The following is a 19,403-nucleotide window of genomic DNA, read 5'->3' as shown; positions in this document are numbered from 1 at the left end:
CTGGCTCTGAACTGAGAGGTTTGGATGCCCCGTTTACCCTGTAACCAGCCCGCTTTGAGCCGGGAGGAAAGCCACCCGTGCTGCCCACCGGAGCAGGGCCGTGCCGTGCCGTGCCAGCTTTCCAGCGCCTCCGGACACAGCCGGGGCGGCACCGTCGGGGATGGGAGCGGGAGGACGTGCGGCGTTTGAAGGAAAACCCACCCTGCAGGATCCGTGGGAAGGCATTTGCATGATAAAGCATGGAGTCCTTTGCTTTGGGTAAATCTGTAATTAATACGGAATCGTGGTGTAATTAAAAGCTACCGGCATGGAAAACTCGAACAGAAGCCAAGCGTGTGTGTGGATGAGGGAAATAGAATTAAAGCTGAAAGAAATTAGGGGGGAAAGAAAGATGAAGTGTTTGGGAAATGGTGTCAGGGCACTATGGGAGGGCTGGAATTCCTGGCTCCTGCAGTGTGGAAGCAGGGTAAGGTGGGGAGCTGGGGTGGAGGGCAGACAGAGCCACAGCAGCAGGGCTGTGCCCCTCATTCCTCATGGATAATCCATTCCCGTGGATTTCAGCTCTCATTTGTAAAAAGATTCCTTACAAAGGCACAGGAACTTGGGATGAGCACCTGTGGGGTGGATGTGCCTCTCCTGCATTCCCTCCATGTTGCAGTAAACTGGGAACATGGAAGGAGGGAACCTCTCACTGGGCAGTTTGCTCCTGCTGTATGCTGGCCTCGGATGCGGCCGGAGTTTGAGGGGGCAGACTCTGAGAGACACCGTGGGGACGTTTGTGACCAATCTAAAGGCATTTGAAACACCCTTGGGAACCTCAGGGGCACCCTGGGGACCTTGGGGACACCTTGGGGGATGAGGACCTTAAGGTCACCCTTGGAAACTCCCTGAAGACCTTGAAGGCATTGCAAGGACCTTGGGAACACCATTGGGGGCCCTGGGAATGGACTCTGGGAGCACCCTGGAATGCTGAGCTCCCAGTCAGATGCCTGCTGGGGCTGGTCGTGATGGGGGATCCCAAAATCTGGGGCTGCCCAGACCCCCTGCAAAATCTGGGGCTGACACAAACGTGCAGGTGGCATTGGGGGTTAGAGAGACTCAGGAATGTGATTTTGGCAGGGGTCCCCAGACTCGGTGGGACCCCATGGCACTGTCCATGCTGGATGCCGTGCTGGATCTGCCGGCACTGCTGGGAAAGGGAAATTCTCCCCAGCTCCTGGCATCCTGTGCTGCTGACTCACAGCCTGCCTGGCCAATAAACCTCAATAAACCATCCATGGCCAATCCCAGCAGGAGCTGCTGCCTGACGCTGGACACACCCCGGGGACTTCATCTTTCCATAAAGAATCACCACTGCTGCTCCAAGCCGTGGTGGCCAACAGCAGCGGTTCACCGTCAGGAAGGATCAGATCAGAGGGAAAAATCCCTCTGGGAATTCTATTCTGCTCCTTGTGAAGCTTTGCGGCCATTCTGGACCTAAAGAGAGCTGAGGAAGAAGAAGGAGAGGGGTTTTGGACAAGGGCCTGGAGTGCCAGGACAAGGGGGAAGGGGTTCCCACTGCCAGAGGGCAGGGTTAGATGGGGCAGTGGGAGGGGTGGGCAGGGCCTGGCACAGGACAAAGAAGCTGTGGCTGCCCCTGGATCCCTGGAAGTGCCCAAGGCCAGGCTTGGAGCAGCCTGGGACAGCAGAAGGTGTCCCTGCCCATGGCAGGGGGTGGAACAGGATGAGCTTTAAGGTCCCTTCCAGCACAAACCATTCCCTTCTAATCCAATCCATGCTGTGATTCCATGATTTATTCTCCCAGCAATGCTGATGATTCTCCCCTTTGGGAATTCCAGCCGCTCTTGTTCCCTTCCCCGGGTGGGAGCAGGGTCAGCAGCATCCTCACCGCTCCGAACTGACAGGTCCCCCACCGTGTCCCACACAGTCCTCAGCTCTCAGCCAGTGCGGAGCGGGTCCCGTCAGGGTGCCCGACCCCCCGTGTCCCCCCGTGTCCCCCCGTGTCCCTCCGTGTCCCCCCGTGTCCCCCCGTGTCCCTCCGTGTCCCTCCCCCGCCACTCCCCGCCACTCCCAACATGGCAGCTCCCACCGCCGCCACTACCAAGAGGGCGGCAGAGGGCGGGACCACGCCACGCCTCCAACCAATGGGCAGAGGCAGCGGGGTGGGAGCGACCACAGCCCCTCGTCCCTTCCAGCCAATCGGCGAGGGGGGCTCGGCCCGCTCAGCCAATGGTGGCGCGGGCTGGCGCGGCGGGAAGCGGCGGCCGCGATGGCGGGCGCGGGCGGGAGGAGGTGGCGGGACCTGCTCGGTACGTGTGGGCTGAGGCGGCCCCGGGCCCAACTCCGCGCCGGGCGCTCCCCGCGGGGACAGCGGAGGGGACGGGGAGCGCGAGTGTCCCCGCTCTGCCTTCGTACGCCCCTTCTCTCTAGCTGCACACACCCCTCTGTCTGCCCACGTGTCCCGCTCCGTATTCCTCCCTCTGCCTTCCCCAAAGCCCCCGTGTCCCGGTTCACAACCTCTGCCTTCCTCAAAGCCTCCGTGCCCCGGTTCGCAACCTCTACCTTCCTCAAAGCCCCCGTGCCCCGGTTCATAATTTCTGCCCTCGTACACCCCCTCTCCCTGCCCTCATGTCCCCCGCATGTTTTCCTCGCACCCCGCTCTGCCCTCGCCCGCAGCAGGGAGCGGGAGGTGATGTCGGGGTGCCCGGGGAACACTCTGCTCAATAAACCCAAACTTCTCAGCAGGGAGAGCCAGGAAGAGGAAAAGCCCCTTTGGGAGCGAAGCGGAGCTCCAGGAAGCGGCTCTGCGGCTGCTGGATCAGCACCAGAACCTGGGTGACCTCCTCCTGGAGGTAGGGACGGGACAAGCCCGGCTGGGATAATGGGAGATCCCGGCTGGGATAATGGGAGATCCCGGCTGGGATAATGGGAGATCCCGGCTGGGATAGTGGGAGATCCCGGCTGGGATAATGGGAGATCCCGGCTGGGATAGTGGGAGATCCCGGCTGGGATAATGGGAGATCCCGGCTGGGATAATGGGAGATCCCGGCTGGGATAGTGGGAGATCCCGGCTGGGATAATGGGAGATCCCGGCTGGGATAGTGGGAGATCCCGGCTGGGATAATGGGAGATCCCGGCTGGGATAATGGGAGATCCCGGCTGGGATAGTGGGAGATCCCGGCTGTGGAGTCAGTGTCCCAGGAACACAGTTTTCTGTGATACGTGGAAAGAAAAGCCACCAGTGTAGGAATAAGATGAAGTTGAATGCTCTGTGTTGCAGAAATGAAATTGTCATCCCTTTTCCATCAATGTTTTACAGGCTAATGGCTAAGCATGGTTTGGATTTGGGACAAAGGGAAATCCAGTTCATTTTCCTTGTCAGAACTGGCTTCTTGTGAATCTAGGGAAGACAATTCAGGCTTTTCTCTGAATTACCAGCCACATCTGACTGACATGACTGTCTTCATGATCACCTTATCTTGAGCCACTGTTGGGATTCAGCCACGTTCTCCCTCTCCTCACACACCAATTTTGCAGATTCGACAGATAATACAAATATCTCCCATAGGTCAGGATCTCTCTCTAGAGAATATTTCCCTTTATAAAAAGAAAAAGGGGATTTAACTAGAAAATGATCCAACATTTGGACATGTTTCATCAAATATTTATGGCCTCGTGGCTTCATAGAAGGGACTTGAAAGATAAGTATTATAGAAATTCTGCTCCTGGTGCTGCTGCTGAGCTGTTTGGTCCCTGGGGATGAGGAACTTCGACCTGTATCTCCTTTTTTCTGCATAATCTGACAATAACTAAACACATATCTCTTGTAAGGTGAAGTCTGGGCTTTTCCACTCCCATGTGGGAATTCCGAGTTAATTTCACTGCAGTTTCTCCAGCAGAGCAGGGATAGGTTTGTAAATGTGTGTGACAGACATCTAAGAGTTTTATGGTTTTATTTGGTTTCCAGGTGGGAGATTCAGCCAAACCAGGGGTGCAGGATGGGGCAGAGCACCAGGGAGTGTCACCAGAGTCATTTATAGGTGAGCATCTACCAGGCCAGAGGCGGGGAAGAACTCTTCCTCAATATTGAACTTCTGCCTTTATATGCAACCCCTGTTTTCCTTTATTTTCGTTGTCCTGGTCCTGTTTCTTCTGGTGATGACAGTCTTCTGCCTTGCTGTTTTGTTTAGTCTCTGTCCTGCAGGAACAGGCCTCAAAGCTGGGTGTGCCCACAGCGACCTTGGCAGCCAAAAATGCCGTTGCCAACGTGGAGCGGATCTGCCAGGATTCTGCCAGCCCCTCGAGAGCCCCACTGCTGAACTCTGACCAGAGAGTAAGGGGAAGGCTTTATCTTTAATTTATCAACAAAACAGCACTGTTGGGTTTGACTTTAAGCCCAGTTTATCTGTCCTGATTAAGCCCCAAACACGAGTGGACAATTATTCACTGAGGTGTTCGGTTTGCTTGCAGAAGTATAAGATCTATAAGAAGAGAAATTTAGGCCTTTTCCCTGAATTCTCCCCATTATTTGACCCTTTAAAAAACAGCAAACAGGGCAAAGCAACAAATAGTTTTTCTGTGAGCGTGTTATTCACAAAGGGAATTATTTCTGCTTCATTTCTGGGGTGACGCCAGAAGAGGTTGTCCTGCTTGCTTCAGACTGTGAAGGATCTGCTGGCAAACAACATGTTCTGTCGCTCCCTCTTCTGCCAGGAAATGTGGCAAATGAAGGTGAGAACTCATGGAGAAACATTGTGGTGTCACAGACCATGAGGTTTCATCCATGGGATGTGGCATCTCTGAATTCCTGAGAATGACTGGTTTTCCTGACCTTCCAAAGCTCAATTACAGATGGTGGGTTTTTTTGGTTGTTTTGTTTATTTTAGAGCAAGTTCACTGGGAACTTCCTTGCCTCTGCAGGATTTGCTTTTTGAACTCAGTTGAGGTTTGGAATTATTTGAATTATTGGACACAAAAGGTCATTGACAGCACCATGGTGATCAGGGGCTGGTTTTGGGGTGTTCTCCAGGTCAAGTGCAGAAACTCCCAGCTGACTGTGGGGTGGCAGTCCCAGAGCCCTTCATGTGCTTTGCCAGCAATATTCCAAGTGTCTTTGCTATCCTGGTTCTCCGCTTTGTTTACCTGGGAATGGTGACAAGACAAAGTGAGGCCACAGGGAGAGAAACCAGAGAGCAGATAACAGCTTGTGCTGCCTCACAGATGGGATGTCTTGATTTCATTTGGGTGCATTTTGTGGAGACAAGTGGTGCTGTGAGTGGAGTTAAGGGCTTTTTATGAGTGGGACAGTGGTGATTCCTCACTGCTCTCATGGGAAAGGAGCAAAAGGCTGATCTGCCCAGATAAGGGGCCGTGCTCTGGTCTCAAATACCCGCTCCTGAGCTGAAAATAGAACCTGTGTGTTTCACAGGCTGATTAAGATCTCCTGGTCCTGGGGCAGACATGAGGATAAGTAAGAGATAACTCTGTAACTGAGGGTGTTACAGTAAGAATTAGGTTGTGAAGACAAAGTATGTGGGCGAGTTTGGGGTCAGGGTGTGAGGCAGCTGCTGGTCATTGCAGAAAGCTCCCGAGGCTTTGGCTTTTCCAAATGCCTCTTCCTTCTTGAGGTGGGAAGGTTTTATGGTGGCCTTGATTCTGCCTGGAATGCTCAGAAGCTGCTGCTGCACCTTTCCCGTGCCAGGTGCACCCTGCAGTGCTGTTTTGCTGGCTCAGGGCTCTCCTGGATGTGCTGTTCTGGGCAGGAGCTGAAAGGGATGTTACAGGGCAGCAATGCCTGGTGCAGATTTTTGTTCATTTTTCCTTTGTGTCCATTTTTCTGCCTGGATAATTGCAGTCTCTCTTCCTGTAGTCTCCTGCAATCCCAGCTCTATTGGGATATGGACTTGAGGGTGGCAACCTTGTTCCACAGAGACTAATAAACAGTTAATAGACTAAAAGACAATTCTCTAATCTGGATGTTGATCTGCATTAACAAGACCTGAAACTCAGCTGTGTTACCTGGAAATCCCTGCTCCTTTAAATCTGCAGAATCAGCATTATTCCAGAGGAAAAGTGATTAATATATTCATTACTTATGCATGAAAATTTAAAATGGTGATGTGTCTACAACCTTAAACCATCCCAAATTCCTAGGAAATACAATCTTTCATCACCAGGTATCTCCTGTGTTGCCAATTTTAAATTTTAACAACCTCTGGGTAGCTGGAATAAACAGAATTGAGCTTTATTTGTCACGGGTCATTTGCAATAGCCAAGAGTGACCTGCACAGTGCAGGCTGTGAGCTGATGGTGACATCTCCCCAGGAGCCCCCGGCGCTGGAGGCCGTGTGGCACCTGCACCGCGGTGACATCGCCGGCCTGGCAGAGCTGCTGGAGAGGTGAGCAGGGCTCGGGGGTCTGCAGATGCAGCTCATCTCCTAAAGCCTCTTGGAACATAATCAGGGATTAGTCATGAGTATTCTGGACTGAGGATATAGTCAGGTGCTGCCAGGGGATCGGATTAGCAGGGTTTAGGAGCTGCTGGGGGCTTGGGGGGTTACTCTGGGGTAATTAGCCCAGTTTAGCTCCTTGGTGTCCACCAGCTGGGCTCGAGGAAAAGTCTTGCTCTGCAGAAGGTGGGTGCATCCATCTTCACAAGATCTTACACCTTTTTGGTCTGGCAGACCAAAAATCTCCAGAGAATTGTTAGTCTAAGAATTTTGGGGTTTGTTTTTTTGCCCCTCAGCAAATGTCCAAGACCAAATTGGGCAGGGTTTGGAGCAACCTGGTCTGGTGAAAGTTGTCCTTGCCCAAGCATGAGGTGAAACAAGGTGAACGTTAAGGTCCTTTACACTCAAACTATTCCATTATTCCATGATACAAAGTGAACATTAAGGCCCCTTTGAACTCAAACTGTTCCATTATTCCATGATACACAGCTAACAACTCACCCATTTGTGAAGGTCAGGTTGTCTCCTTACTGTGTCAGAGGAATGTCCCAGTGATTTTCTAGGCTTCTGATATTGGTTTACTTGTCTCTTCACAGTGAAAGCAATTTAAGGGAACCAAAGGCATAGATTAAGAATTTAATTTCTTTTTTTAAGCATTTTTATCCAAGTGTACTAGAAATTGCAACTGAAATTATTGTAGCAGGATTTTCTCAATGGAAACTTTCATGTCAGGGATGAGGAAATACTTAGATGCACAATTTCACACACGTTTTTCCTTTGCATGTGTGTGTTGCAGGATCCTTTTATAAAGCAAATATTATAAAAAGCAACTGTAAACCAAACAGTTAAATAAATGAAGTGGCACGTTTAGGGCAGAGTGCACAGGTGGAGAGGGCCAAGCCTTACAGAAAGCAGGAGGGATTGACTGAGGGTGCTTTTGTGTGTTGCAGGAGCCCAGCAGGGCCAGCAGCAGTGGAGTGGCTCTGCAGCAGCCTCTGTGGCCTCTGTGAGCAGGCTGGGGACATCCCCTGTGGGGACACGGAGCTGGCACAGCAAATTCTCTCAGGCAAGGCCCTGGGCTGGGTGCAGGGCAGAACCTCAGGGGTGTGACAACACAGGCCTCACTTTGTGTTCCCTTCCCTCATTTCAATGGGGAATATATTTTTTATATGTTTGGCAAATTTAGTGAATTTTCTCCCTTTAAAAAATAATTGGTTTGAATTTTTCTGTCCCTTGGAGTTATGGTAACTCAAGGAAGTCTGGTGGTGAGGGGTGTAGTTCAGGGATGATACCCTGGCACTGTGACATTGAAAAGTCCCAGAGAGATTTTGGGCCAGAAATATTTCAGAGTTCCATTTCTCCCCTGTCAATTTCTATTATTTATTTTCTTAGTTTAGTTAGGAAAAATTTCCTCCAGTGTCTGAGTGTGGACCAGTGCAGCTAATCAAGTACAGCCCCTCTGAGTTCTGCAGAGGTCCTGGAGCGTAACTGCAAATTCTTTAGACTTCATAATCCTTGAAGTTCTGGATTCTTTTTCCTGGGAATAATTTTACTCCAAGACAATAAATTATTCCTGCTGAGTGGAGGCTTTCCAGAGACTGTTTGGACAGGTGGGAGGGGAAGGAGCAGGTGACCTGTGTGCCAAGGGGATGCTGGAACACCAATTCCTTCTTGATTTGCAGACTTTGCCATCGTGTTTCTTCAGTACGGCTTTGAGCAGACTGCAGAGCTGGAAAGGAAGGTGGAATTCCAGAAGGTTGCCTACGTAAGGACAAAATGAACTTGGTTGCAAATGGTGCTTTAATAAAGCAATTCCAGTAATCTCTGGCTCTTGCTGAGTGCAAATAATGCAGAGCTTGGAGCTGCAAGGAGAGGGTGGTGGTACAGGTGCTGGAGTGGGGGAAATGGTGACACCAGAATTGAGACTTTTTGTGTGGAGAATTGCTCCAAGGTGGCTCATCAAGAGGTTTTTAAACTTCCTTTCACCTGGCTTGCTTGGGTCTTCCATCTGAATATGAGACATGGAATGCTGTAAGGTTGGAAATGCTGCCCCTCTGTCTATTTTATCTGTTCTATTGCAGAGCCTAAGGTCAAAGCGAAGCTTTAAGAGGGACAAAACTCTTTGAGTCAATTTATTTTTTCTGCATTGAACTGCAGCTCTTTAAAACTCTGAATCCCTTAATTTGTTCATTTTGAACAGATCTGCCGTGCTGTCTTGCAGAGAATGCTGGCATGTGAGTATTGCTGATCCCAGCTTTGTGCAGCCACTGCTGTTTCCAAGACTTCTATTCCTTGCTCACTGCTGAATCCCCAAGGAGAAATCCTTTGCCTGGCTGCTTTGTCTGTGCTGCTGTGCATAATATTTATGTCACTGCTTTTATTTGCCTCTGCTTTCTCTGTGGTTCTCCTAAAGTGTCTCCAGACACTGCAGATAATTTCTTGCCTTTTATGCTACTTTTTTTTCCTGCTCCCAGCTGTAACATCGTATAGATACCCAATTTTCTGATTTTTAACAGGTTTTCTTGGAAGCAGGTGGAGCACAGAGGTTAGGCCAGGATCAGTTTTGCTGCTTAGATTTGTTTTTTCTGCCTAGTAAATTAAATTTGAATTGACAGCGGGAGGAGCGATTCTGCTGACTCACCGTTTGGATTTGCAGGCTAATGTTTCCTGAAACCTCTATTTTTGTGCTGAGCAAAGACATCTCGTGTAGGTGTGCAGTCTTTAAACACCAATGTTCACAAGCTGCAGCCTGCCTGCCCTGGCCTGAGCTGCCCTGGTGCCACTGCTGAGGGCTCAAGGCAGCAGCGCCTGACTCACCGGCAAATCCTGACGCAGGAAGACTAAACACTCTCACACCAGGGCTATTTCTGTCCTGTGTCACAGCTGATCCTCACGGGGAGATGCTGTACCTGCTGTTGTCACGTTCCTTACACCCCTCCTGTGTCCCACAGCCCTGGCTGGTGTCACCTGAGTGCAGCTGCTGGCACTCCTGTCTCCTCAGTGACAGCGCTTCCCTTGCTGGCACCTTTCCTGCCCAGTGCTGCTGCAGAGGCTGCTGCTCTTCCCTGCTGTAAGGTGACCCCATCCCAGCCACACCATCCACACCTCCCTCCATCCCTGTGGGCACTGCCAGCCCCATCCCTTGCCCTGCTCTCGCAGGGAGCACTGTCTGTGCACAGAAACGCCTCACAGACCTTGGGAGCCCTTCTAAAAAGGGAAAGCTGCCAGAGAAGTGCTTTATTATTTAGTATGTATGAACCCTGCCTCAGGTGGCCCTTTAACAATTGCAAACCAGCCCTTCTCAAGAGAGGAGCAGGGATTTTGGGGGAGGAGGAGCAGGCTGTTGGCAGGCAGAGTCTGCGCCCTGCTCTTCATTTGCCCTTCCCGTTTGCGCAGCCTGCACTGCCACGCTCGCAGCCTGCACGCCTGCAAAATGCTTTACATGGGGTTTATATCAGATACTTTACTAGTCCATACTTTTGGGTCACCTTTGAGGGGGTCTCGCTTCATTGATCTTTGGAGAACATTTGGATTTTTAATGTAAAAGAATCCCCCATTTCTGAAGACCTTCACAGGAGGAGAAGGACAGGCTGGGAGTAGCACGGGAGCAGTGTGTTCACTGTGATGATCTGGCAGTGCTGAACTGCTGTGTCTGAAGATAAGCTGAGTTTATCTCCTTTGCTTTATTCTCCCCTACTTAACCTTAAAGTATTCCTCAGCAGGAGAGGAGAGTGTTACATCCCAAAGCTGTGGTGGCAAGTGAGGGATGCCTGGTTCGCTGCCCCTGCTCAGTAAATTTTCTTTTCAGGGTTTTTTTTTTTTTTCTTAACGAAATGATTTGAATACACAAACCGAGCGCCTGTAACAGATGAAAGAGGAGGGTTTTCAAGGCAGGGTGGCACAAAGAAGTGCTGCTGCAGCAGACTGCAAAGGAAAGGGTTTCCCAGTCTGTGGGCTCGGAGTGCTGTGGGCTGATCGTCAAGACAACGCTGCGCAAGCTGCCAACCTGTTTGATCTCTACCCGTCCTTCTGGGGCAGATCGAGCTTTTAAAGGAATCCCTGCTATGCAAATGGCACATTACAAACGCGTGGCCCTCCCCCAGCCTGCTCTTTGTTCGGACCGTGGTTTGCAGGGTGGTTAATTCAGCTTGTGCAAACCCCTGCCCCCAGACAGGCTTCACCGTGCTCACACTCACAGAGGCATTAGGGTTGGCTTTGGAAATGAAATACTGATCTATATGCATTTTTAGGTGGCTTCATTATTAGCACGTTCTTGGGAATGTTTTTAAATTGGTTCAAGGTCAGTGGTAATAGTTTCTGAGTGTCTGTGTCACTTTGGAGAAAATCTGGTAAGAATTTAGCTGCTGAGTGGCTTCTGCACATTTCCCTAGCGGGGTCACCTTTGTAAAGGGGCACCAATTCTAATTCCTGTCAGTTCCCATGTGGGGTTTAGTGTCACAGCTCTTTTCTCACTGGGTTTTTGTGTGCTTTGGGGTCTAGGGCTGCTTGATGCTGTTGGTAAAGAGAAGCAGGAAGACGTTTCCATGGTGCAAGCTGTGAGGTTCTGGTAAGAAACATTCCAAACAGTGTCAGGAGGAGGCTTTGATCCACTGTTGCATTTCTTACTGAAATAGGAGGAACGTTATGGGGTGTTTTTTCCTTATTTACACATTTCCCACCCCTCCCAGTGCTCCTTGTGCTTGGTATTCTCCTCTAATAAAATATGTGCAGACAAAAGAGCTTGTAAAAAAGATAAGGGCCAGGCAGGAAGGTGGATTCTGGCAGTGCTGGAGCCAATCCTGGACCTCCCTCTTGTCATGCCAGAAATTCCCCATCAAATTTTCCCTGAGCAGAAGCACCTGGAAGGTGAAATAATCTCCAGTTCCTGGTTCCAAATTTGTTTTATTTAACTGCTTTGTACATGTCACCTTCAGCCCCGTGCAGGAATACCCCTTAGACTCACATAAAAAATACGTATATATTTGTGGCAATTTGAGATGATAGATGTAGAATAAAAATCAGTCATTCACCCTAAGCTGCACCTGGTTGTTCCCATTACATCGGCAGCTGGTGGATCATAATTGATCAGTACCTGGCTGATCATAATTGATCAGGACCTGGCTGATCATAATTGATCAGGACCTGGCTGATCACCAGGCTGACATTGTTTCTGGTATTTCCTTGTCCTTTGCAGGCTGAATGTGTTTAATGTGTCCCTTTATGGAAGTGTGGCTCCCATGGATTCCTTGAGGCAGTTTTTCAGACACACCCTGACCGAGGTTCTCACCTACAACCCGGTGCTGAAAGGTGGGAATGGGCAGGGGCAGGTGTGTCCAGGTATCTCCAGGTGTCTCCAGGTGTGTCCAGATGTGTCCAGAGCTCTGTCCCACACTGAGTGGGGCCCAGCCTGGAGGACCCAGACCCTGAGCAGCCTCCAGGCTTCTTAACTCCTTCCTGGGGTCTGTAGAAGGAGCAAAATCAAGCAAAAAAAGTCATCTGAGGGTCATAGTTCAGAAGAAAATTTTGGTTCTAATCCCAGATCAGTAATTGTGAAGCTCAATGTTTTTAGGAAGAAATATGTCTGAGCTATGAAATCTATTGAAAAATCCCCTGAGCTGTGGTCTGGAGCTGCTTGTCTGTTGTGTGGGAGAGCTGTGTCATTGCTGGCTCCCAGATGAAAGAGGTTGATGAGGGAAAAGCTGATTCCTTGCTGGTTCTCTCTGCGTGTGCCATGTCAGCCTACACACGTGTGATCATGGAAACAGCTCTGGGGTGACAGTGCAATAGGGGAATGGTCCCTGTGCCACAGCCCACGTTCAAAGAGAAATGGGAGACAGAATCCCACTGGGCAGTTTTTAATGGCTGCACAAAGGAAACTTATGTGTTTTGGGTGTGTTTTAAAAGCTGCTGCTGAAGTTTTCCTTTTGTGGGTGCAGTGTCTGATGCCATCCAGATGCAGAAGGAGTGGAGCTTTACCAGGACTTCTCCCCTGCTCACGGCTCTGTATCGCAAGGTAAATCTGCCTGGTGTCACTCAGAGAACTTCATTATATTGGGTTTATATCCACTGAAATACCAGAAATCAGATTACTGGAAATTAGTGCAACATTATCCAGTTGCAGGATCCAAACCAATGGCCAGAAACTCTGGGGGGAGGAAGCACGAAGGAAAAGAACTACAGTGGTTTTTGCTAGTGCAAAGCACTTAATGAGAACAGAGATGCTGATTGGAGATGGGAATTTTCACTGGCACAGAAAATGAGATGGATTCTGAAAGAATTGTAGTTTTACAGTTTATTGTGGCTGGTGCTGGTTCCCGTCCAGGCTGATATTTGTCCCTGGGAAGCTGATCCAAAGCTGTGGGGTAGTTTAAAAAAGTCACAGAAAATCCATCTGCCTGTCAGTCTTGTCTGTATTCCCCTCTTCCTTGTGGCTGTATGTCCTAGCTAACAGGAATTGCCATCACTCCTCCAGCTGTTGGTGGCATTCAGTGTGAAGGAATCCATCTGCCAGCTGCAGCAGGTCCTGGAGACCCACGAGGTGAACTGGCAGCACGTGCTGTCCTGTGTGTCCACGCTGGTGGTGTGCCAGGCTGAGGCTGAGCAGCTCTTCAAGGGTAGGTGGGCACTGCCAGCCTGCTGTGTGCCCGTGCTGCTGGGGTGGGGAGCAGGGGGGTCACCCATGAGGGCTGCCTGGGGCTCCCAATGGAAGAGAGCAGCAGGACATCTCCTTTTCCACTCAGACTTTCCATGTCTGGTGGTGTGAGTGCCAGGCCTCGTGCCTGCCACTTCCCAAGCTTTGTGTGTTTGATAATTACCTTCATTACTAATCAGCAGTGATTACTGAACCTTAGTTCTAGCTCACCTTTGCTAGCAGAGCTTGTTTGTGAGAATTCCTTACTAATTATCCCAGCGCTGGACTCCCTGCAGGGAATCCAAGTGTGTCTGACAGTTGAAAGTGCATAAAAAAATAAGATCAGACCCCAGAGGTTCTCCAGGCTGCAATACATGTCCTGCCTTATGTTTTATCACAGATATTTGTCTTCATTTACTGCAGAAAATCCAGCGCTGGTGTCAGGAGCAAAGTGTGAGGTTATTGTTTTATGTTCCTAGATCTCCTGAGCCATCTCCTGCTGAAGGCCTTTGGGAATTATGACATGGAAAATATGATCACTGCGTTCCTGATCGCTCGCCAGGCTGCTCTGGAGGGCCCTGCTGTCTTCATGCCTTACTCTGAGTGGTTTAAGGTAAGACTAGGTGAGGCCTGGCTGGTGAGCTGTGTTTTGATTGTGTGAGGCAAGCTGTGCCTGAGGAATGTTCTGCTGCGTGGAGAAAGCCTTGTTCCAGACAGGATAACCAGGAATGAGAAAGGGGAAGAAAAATAAAACAGAAAAGTCCGAGTGATTGTACTGATATTAAGAATGACTGAATATTTATTACTGCCTTTGTGTCTGCAAAGAATAAATTTATTTGGCTTTCCCCAGTTTTCCCTCCTTTCATCTCTGAAGTCCACCTTGCCTGTTCTAGTTATTTGCTAGGAATGCAGACATGTAATTCCTGTTATTATCATCACCTTGGATGGATTTCAGTATCTTGATAAGCAGCACTGTTGTTGTTGCATAAGCTGGGGGTTCTGGCAGAGGAAGCGTTCCTGTTTCCTGGAGGTTTGCATGCAGCTGTAATTGCTGTGTTTGACCTTACAGATAATTGCTTGTTGCTTTTAGCTGTGAACAGGTGGGTATTTTAGGGATGCAAATCCCCACGTAAATTCAACCTGGAAATTCCTTTGTATGAGTTTGCAAATCTAAGCTCAGCCTTGGCTGATGGAGCGTCCAGGAGGTATCAGAAGGTAAACTGGTTGTGTTCTCTGTAGTGTCAGACTGGTTATTTTCCTTAGAATGCCCAGATAAACCTGTGTAGAAACCTGCAGATTTGTGGTTCCCTCATGAATCTCAATCTTTTGGTGCATCTCAAAGCTGCCTTGTTTAAGTGTTCTCACGGCAGCAAAATTCCATAGAGGCTTCTGTAATCCAAGATCCAAGGGAGCCCCTCTGCTCTGGAGCCAGGCTGGGAGAGCTGGGAGTGTTCCCCTGGAGAAGGGAAGGCTGCAGGGAGAGCTCAGAGCCCCTGCCAGGCTAAAGAGGCTCCAGGAGAGCTGCAGAGGGACTGGGGACAAGGCCTGCAGGGACAGGACACAGGGAATGGCTCCCACTGCCAGAGGACAGGACTGGATGGGAGATTGGGAAGGAATTGTTCCCTGTGAGGGTGGGCAGGCCCTGGCACAGGTGCCCAGAGCAGCTGTGGCTGCCCCTGGATCCCTGGCAGTGCCCAAGGCCAGGCTGGATGGGGCTTGGAGCAGCCTGAGACAGTGGAAGGTCCCTGTCATGGCAGGGGATTGGATCTAGGTGGTCTTTAAGGTCCCTCCCACCCAACCATTCCATGATTCTACAAACTTTCTCTGAAGACTTTTCTCCAGAAAGATTCTGCTGACAGAAATGAGATGTTTGGGGTTGGTGTACTCAGTTGTGGCACTGCTTGGAGGAGGATTCCCTCCATGCTGAAAGGCTGTCCTGCCTTTTCCCCCTGTTTCAGGCTTCCTTTGGGAGTGCTGGTGGCCACCACGGGAGCAGTAAGAAAGCTCTGGTCTTCCTCTTGGAGTTCCTGTCAGAGCTGGTGCCCTTTGAGGCTGCGCCCTACCTGAAGGTGAGGAGGTGCTGCCAGAGATGGTTCTCAGGTCCAGAACTGCCCCAAAGTGGCTGTGCTTGTGCCTTACAGTAACTTCAGCTCATTACAAATGTTGTTATAGTAATTGGATTACTTCTGGTTCGTTATTCAAACCCTTTTCTTTCTGAAATAAGGAAGGACAAGATTCTTTTATTGATGGGGAGAATTCCTTTCATCGAATTAAGTTTAAGCACTTCACCGATTTTGTTTGTTTGTTGGGAAAAATTATGTCAGTTGCCATGAAAATGATTGATCCTTAACCAAACAATAATGCCTTTTTTGGGGGATATTTGAGGTAAACATTAGTCAGGATTAGTTGGCTGGAATTTTACCTGGATTTCCTGTAACAGTGGCAAATCTTATTGTGATTTTCATGTTCCAGGTGCACATCATGTACCCACCCTTTGTGCCCACGAAGCACCGGCCCCTGCTCCTGGAGTACATCACCCTGGCTAAAACCAGGCTGGCCGACCTCAAGGTCAGGAAAGGTGATCTCTTTTGAGAAGAATCCTTTCTGGGTGGGTCAGACCCTGCTGTGTGTGACCCCCTGCTCCTCTGCCCTCACACAGGTGGCCATAGAGGACATGGGGCTCTATGAAGACCTCTCTGCCACTGATGAGGCTGTGCAGGTACTGCTGCTCTGTCCCTGTTCTCTCACAGCCACCTCCCTTTCCTCTGGAAAAGCACTGAGGTTCTCAGCCTCCCTGCCATTCCAAAGCTGCCAGGTCTCCAGCTTTAAGCCAGAGGTTTTAGTGGTCATAAATACAGGATCTCCCCAGTTCTCATGAAAACTGGAGTCACATTTTATAGGTATCTTGATTTTTTTTCGGTGGAGCACTCCATCTTTGTGGTGTGGGACCAAAGTGTGGGTATTCAGAGGAGATTTGGGGATGGAAGCTACACTCTGCAGTTTCACACTGTGGTTCATGATAAATTTTGGGTGCCAGCAGTAATTTATAAGGAAGTGTTTGTCTTTATAATTCCTTCCTACATTTTGATCAGAGCAAGAGGCCTCACATGATTACATGAAATACAGGCTGGAGGTAGGGCAGCTGAATATAATGCAAGAAACCCAGTCCTGTGATGAACTCACAGGCATAAGCCAAGATTTAATTTGATTTTTCCAAGCCTGATCTGGTTGTCTGTTGAGAAACTTGTTGCAGCTTGAGGTGTCTTACAACTCAAACAAGAGAAACCCGGGGTGTCGGTGCCTCTGCCTGCAGGCACAGGCTGGAAGGGGAGATGATGTCTCTTCATTCCACACGTACAACCAAAACAGAATCACAATAAAGCAAGTTCAGAACAGAAAAGGTAAGTTTGTCATCACCCCCTGTTTCTCACATCTTTCTCTCTCTTCTCTCGTGGGGCAGCCCCAGGCCCAGGCGCTCCGGGATGTTGAAAAGGCCCTTCAGATATTTGAAAACACGAGGAAGATCCCAACCTCTGTGATAGAGGCCAGGTACTGTGTGCTTTCCAGCTCCTTCTGGGCTTACCTAGAATAATAACAATAACAATAATTGTAGAAGCCAAGTCTGAGTCAAAATAAGGAAACAAGGAAAATTGAGGATGTGAGCAAGGGAGGTTTGGGGAAGTCCTTCCCACTTCCTGAGGAGTCATCTTAATAGAGAATATTTGTGGGGAGAGTGAAAAGGCATGTTCCCCTGTGCAAAAGAAGTCCAAAATTATTACAATAAAAAGCAGAACGAAAGAAATTAAAAACCCATTGGCTAATCTGAACCTGGTTTGTCCATGATTATTCACGTTACCATGAACATTTTGTATTTGCAGGAGCCAAATTAACTCCTGAGGTGTGGAGATGGCCCTTTGGACTTTTGGCATTGTTAACACTTTGCTCTGTTTATTTTCACAGCATTTTCAGACGACCCTATTACACTTCCTGGTTCCTTCCAGCTTTGCTCAGGCCCCGTGTGGTCAGTATTTGGCTTTTTTCTCTGCCCCTCCCATTAGCTGTGTGTTTGTACACAGATCATTTGCCCCTGACCTGCCTTTTCCTCTCCTGCAGCTCCCTAAAACCCCAGATGGACGCATGGCTTTTATAGACTCCCTGAAGAGGTATTCAGATATCCCAGGGTTGTTTTCTGTGCTGCTGGGCTTTCTTTTTGGGACATTTGATATCAGATTATCAGAGCCTTTGACACTTTGGTTACAACCAACCTCTTGGCAGGGCTTGGTGGCCCAGCTCTGTGGCTTGCAGGTTGTGCATGGAGGAGCTTATCTGTGTAGTCTTCAGGTCTGTAATTAGTCCTCTGGCCACTGTGAAATCATTATTTAGGAGTCCCTCTGGCTCCAGGCCAGGTACATTTTTATGCAAATCTTGAAGGATACAGCTGAATATAAAATTTCCTCAGGAATATGAGTTCCCTCTGGGAAAGGCTCTTGGGGAGGGGATAAGGGGGGAGTGAAAGATGAGACTTAAACGTCTGATAGTGCTCAAGGGGCACCAGGATGATGCCCCAGGGGGACACAGCTCCTCTCAGGACTCCAGCTGGCCCTGCATTCATGTTTAAAAGTGCTTTTCTGCACTGCAGGAGCAGCTCTAGTTTACATCCAGTAGTTCCTCTGTAACCTCTCATGAAGGAGGAATGTTTGCAACGCTGCCTGCAAATGAGGTGCTTGGTCCTGCCTTGTCATTCCAGTCTGGCCCTAAAATTAGAGACTGGATCATTTAGTGAAATTAAAGTTGTAAGAGAAGCAGCTGAGTTCTGGGAGCCTCATGGGATGTGCTCCTAGCAGAGTGCCTGCCCTGCAGAGAGAGGTCACACCTTGGTCTCAGCACGTTCGTGTTTTACATCTGTGAATGCTGCATCTCACAGCTCACACTCTTATGGGCTCTTAGACATCAACTAGATATGAAATAGGCATTAAAATATTAATTAATAACACATACAGTATTGGGTTTGTGTGTGCTACGTGTGTGCAATGCTTACTGTGAAATCCTTGGGTAGAAATCTCTGCCCCTCATGTCAGATGATTAAAAAATGCTTCAGATGCTCTTTATGCTTCAGAGTCCCTCTAATTACATTTCATAGAAGGGCTGTTGTCTGTGCTCATTTAATAAAGCTGCAGTTTGTGGTTATGCAGGATAATAAATCTCTTCTTTTTCGCAGAGCTGATAAAATACCTTCAAACTTGTACTCCACATACCTGCAAGCCTGTCATGCTATGAAAGAGAAGGTGTCACAAGGTAAAAAATACAACATTTACTTATGGATCAATATGAAACGTTAATTTTTCCATTGCTGCCCTCCAGAATTGAGAAATTTCCAAGATTTATGGCCGAATTAGTATTTAATCCATATAAATAAGTGTTACGTCCTTTATGTTGTATTGAGGTGTTAAATTCTTGCTCCTGCAATGGCTTTTCCTGCCAGCCCTGCCTGGGTGGGATTTTTGCAGTCCCCGGGAGCCCTGTGCAGTGCTGAGGCTGCAGATGATGCCTGAGCCTGAGCTGGCTGAATTCCACCTCCGAGACCTTTGCATGAATCAGCGTTTGCAGCCTGAGCCCGGGCTGGGAGCTGCAGCACTGGGAGCTGCAGTGCTGGGAGCTGCAGTGCTGGGATCCTGCAGTGCTGGGAGCTGCAGTGCTGGGATCCTGCAGTGCTGGGAGCTGCAGTGCTGGGAGCTGCAGTGCTGGGAGCTGCAGTGCTGGGAGGCTGCAGTGCTGGGATCCTGCAGTGCTGGGAGGCTGCAGTGCTGGGAGCTGCAGTGCTGGGAGCTGCAGGGCTGGGAGCTGCAGTGCTGGGAGGCTGCAGTGCTGGGATCCTGCAGTGCTGGGAGCTGCAGCGCTGGGAGCTGCAGCGCTGGGAGGCTGCAGTGCTGGGAGCTGCAGCGCTGGGAGCTGCAGCGCTGGGAGCTGCAGCGCTGGGAGCTGCAGTGCTGGGAGCTGCAGTGCTGGGAGGCTGCAGTGCTGGGATCCTGCAGTGCTGGGAGCTGCAGCGCTGGGAGCTGCAGTGCTGGGAGCTGCAGCGCTGGGAGCTGCAGCGCTGGGAGGCTGCAGTGCTGGGAGCTGCAGTGCTGGGAGCTGCAGTGCTGGGATCCTGCAGTGCTGGGATCCTGCAGCGCTGGGAGCTGCAGCGCTGGGAGCTGCAGTGCTGGGAGCTGCAGCGCTGGGAGCTGCAGCGCTGGGAGCTGCAGCGCTGGGAGGCTGCAGTGCTGGGATCCTGCAGTGCTGGGATCCTGCAGTGCTGGGAGCTGCAGCGCTGGGAGCTGCAG

General features: G+C 49.9%; 1 protein-coding gene across 2 annotated transcripts in view; it reads left to right on the top strand.

Annotated features, from left to right (window-relative positions):
- The first annotated feature begins 2,218 nt into the window (after positions 1 to 2,218).
- The window catches only part of FANCA (FA complementation group A), a 33,804-nt gene continuing 16,619 nt past the window's right edge, over positions 2,219 to 19,403 (top strand). Inside the window, exons 1-21 of one of the 2 annotated variants that reach the window (XM_063411024.1) lie at positions 2,219 to 2,309; positions 2,746 to 2,852; positions 3,968 to 4,040; positions 4,191 to 4,333; positions 4,636 to 4,731; positions 6,325 to 6,398; positions 7,400 to 7,515; positions 8,132 to 8,214; positions 8,650 to 8,683; positions 10,950 to 11,016; positions 11,644 to 11,756; positions 12,386 to 12,462; positions 12,922 to 13,063; positions 13,560 to 13,693; positions 15,039 to 15,149; positions 15,553 to 15,648; positions 15,740 to 15,799; positions 16,541 to 16,629; positions 17,041 to 17,101; positions 17,194 to 17,243; positions 18,299 to 18,375. In XM_063411024.1, coding sequence (XP_063267094.1) covers positions 2,270 to 2,309; positions 2,746 to 2,852; positions 3,968 to 4,040; positions 4,191 to 4,333; positions 4,636 to 4,731; positions 6,325 to 6,398; positions 7,400 to 7,515; positions 8,132 to 8,214; positions 8,650 to 8,683; positions 10,950 to 11,016; positions 11,644 to 11,756; positions 12,386 to 12,462; positions 12,922 to 13,063; positions 13,560 to 13,693; positions 15,039 to 15,149; positions 15,553 to 15,648; positions 15,740 to 15,799; positions 16,541 to 16,629; positions 17,041 to 17,101; positions 17,194 to 17,243; positions 18,299 to 18,375 — 1,843 coding nt within the window. In that variant the 5' untranslated portion in view covers positions 2,219 to 2,269. Of the gene's footprint in view, positions 2,310 to 2,742; positions 2,853 to 3,967; positions 4,041 to 4,190; positions 4,334 to 4,635; positions 4,732 to 6,324; positions 6,399 to 7,399; positions 7,516 to 8,131; positions 8,215 to 8,649; positions 8,684 to 10,949; positions 11,017 to 11,643; positions 11,757 to 12,385; positions 12,463 to 12,921; positions 13,064 to 13,559; positions 13,694 to 15,038; positions 15,150 to 15,552; positions 15,649 to 15,739; positions 15,800 to 16,540; positions 16,630 to 17,040; positions 17,102 to 17,193; positions 17,244 to 18,298; positions 18,376 to 19,403 lie in introns of both variants that reach the window. The other variant, XM_063411023.1, reaches the window with a different exon arrangement.

This window comes from Prinia subflava, chromosome 13 (genome assembly GCF_021018805.1).
Source record: "Prinia subflava isolate CZ2003 ecotype Zambia chromosome 13, Cam_Psub_1.2, whole genome shotgun sequence".
In the NCBI taxonomy this organism is placed as follows: Eukaryota; Metazoa; Chordata; class Aves; order Passeriformes; family Cisticolidae; genus Prinia; species Prinia subflava.
This window is presented reverse-complemented; position numbering and strand designations above follow the sequence as displayed.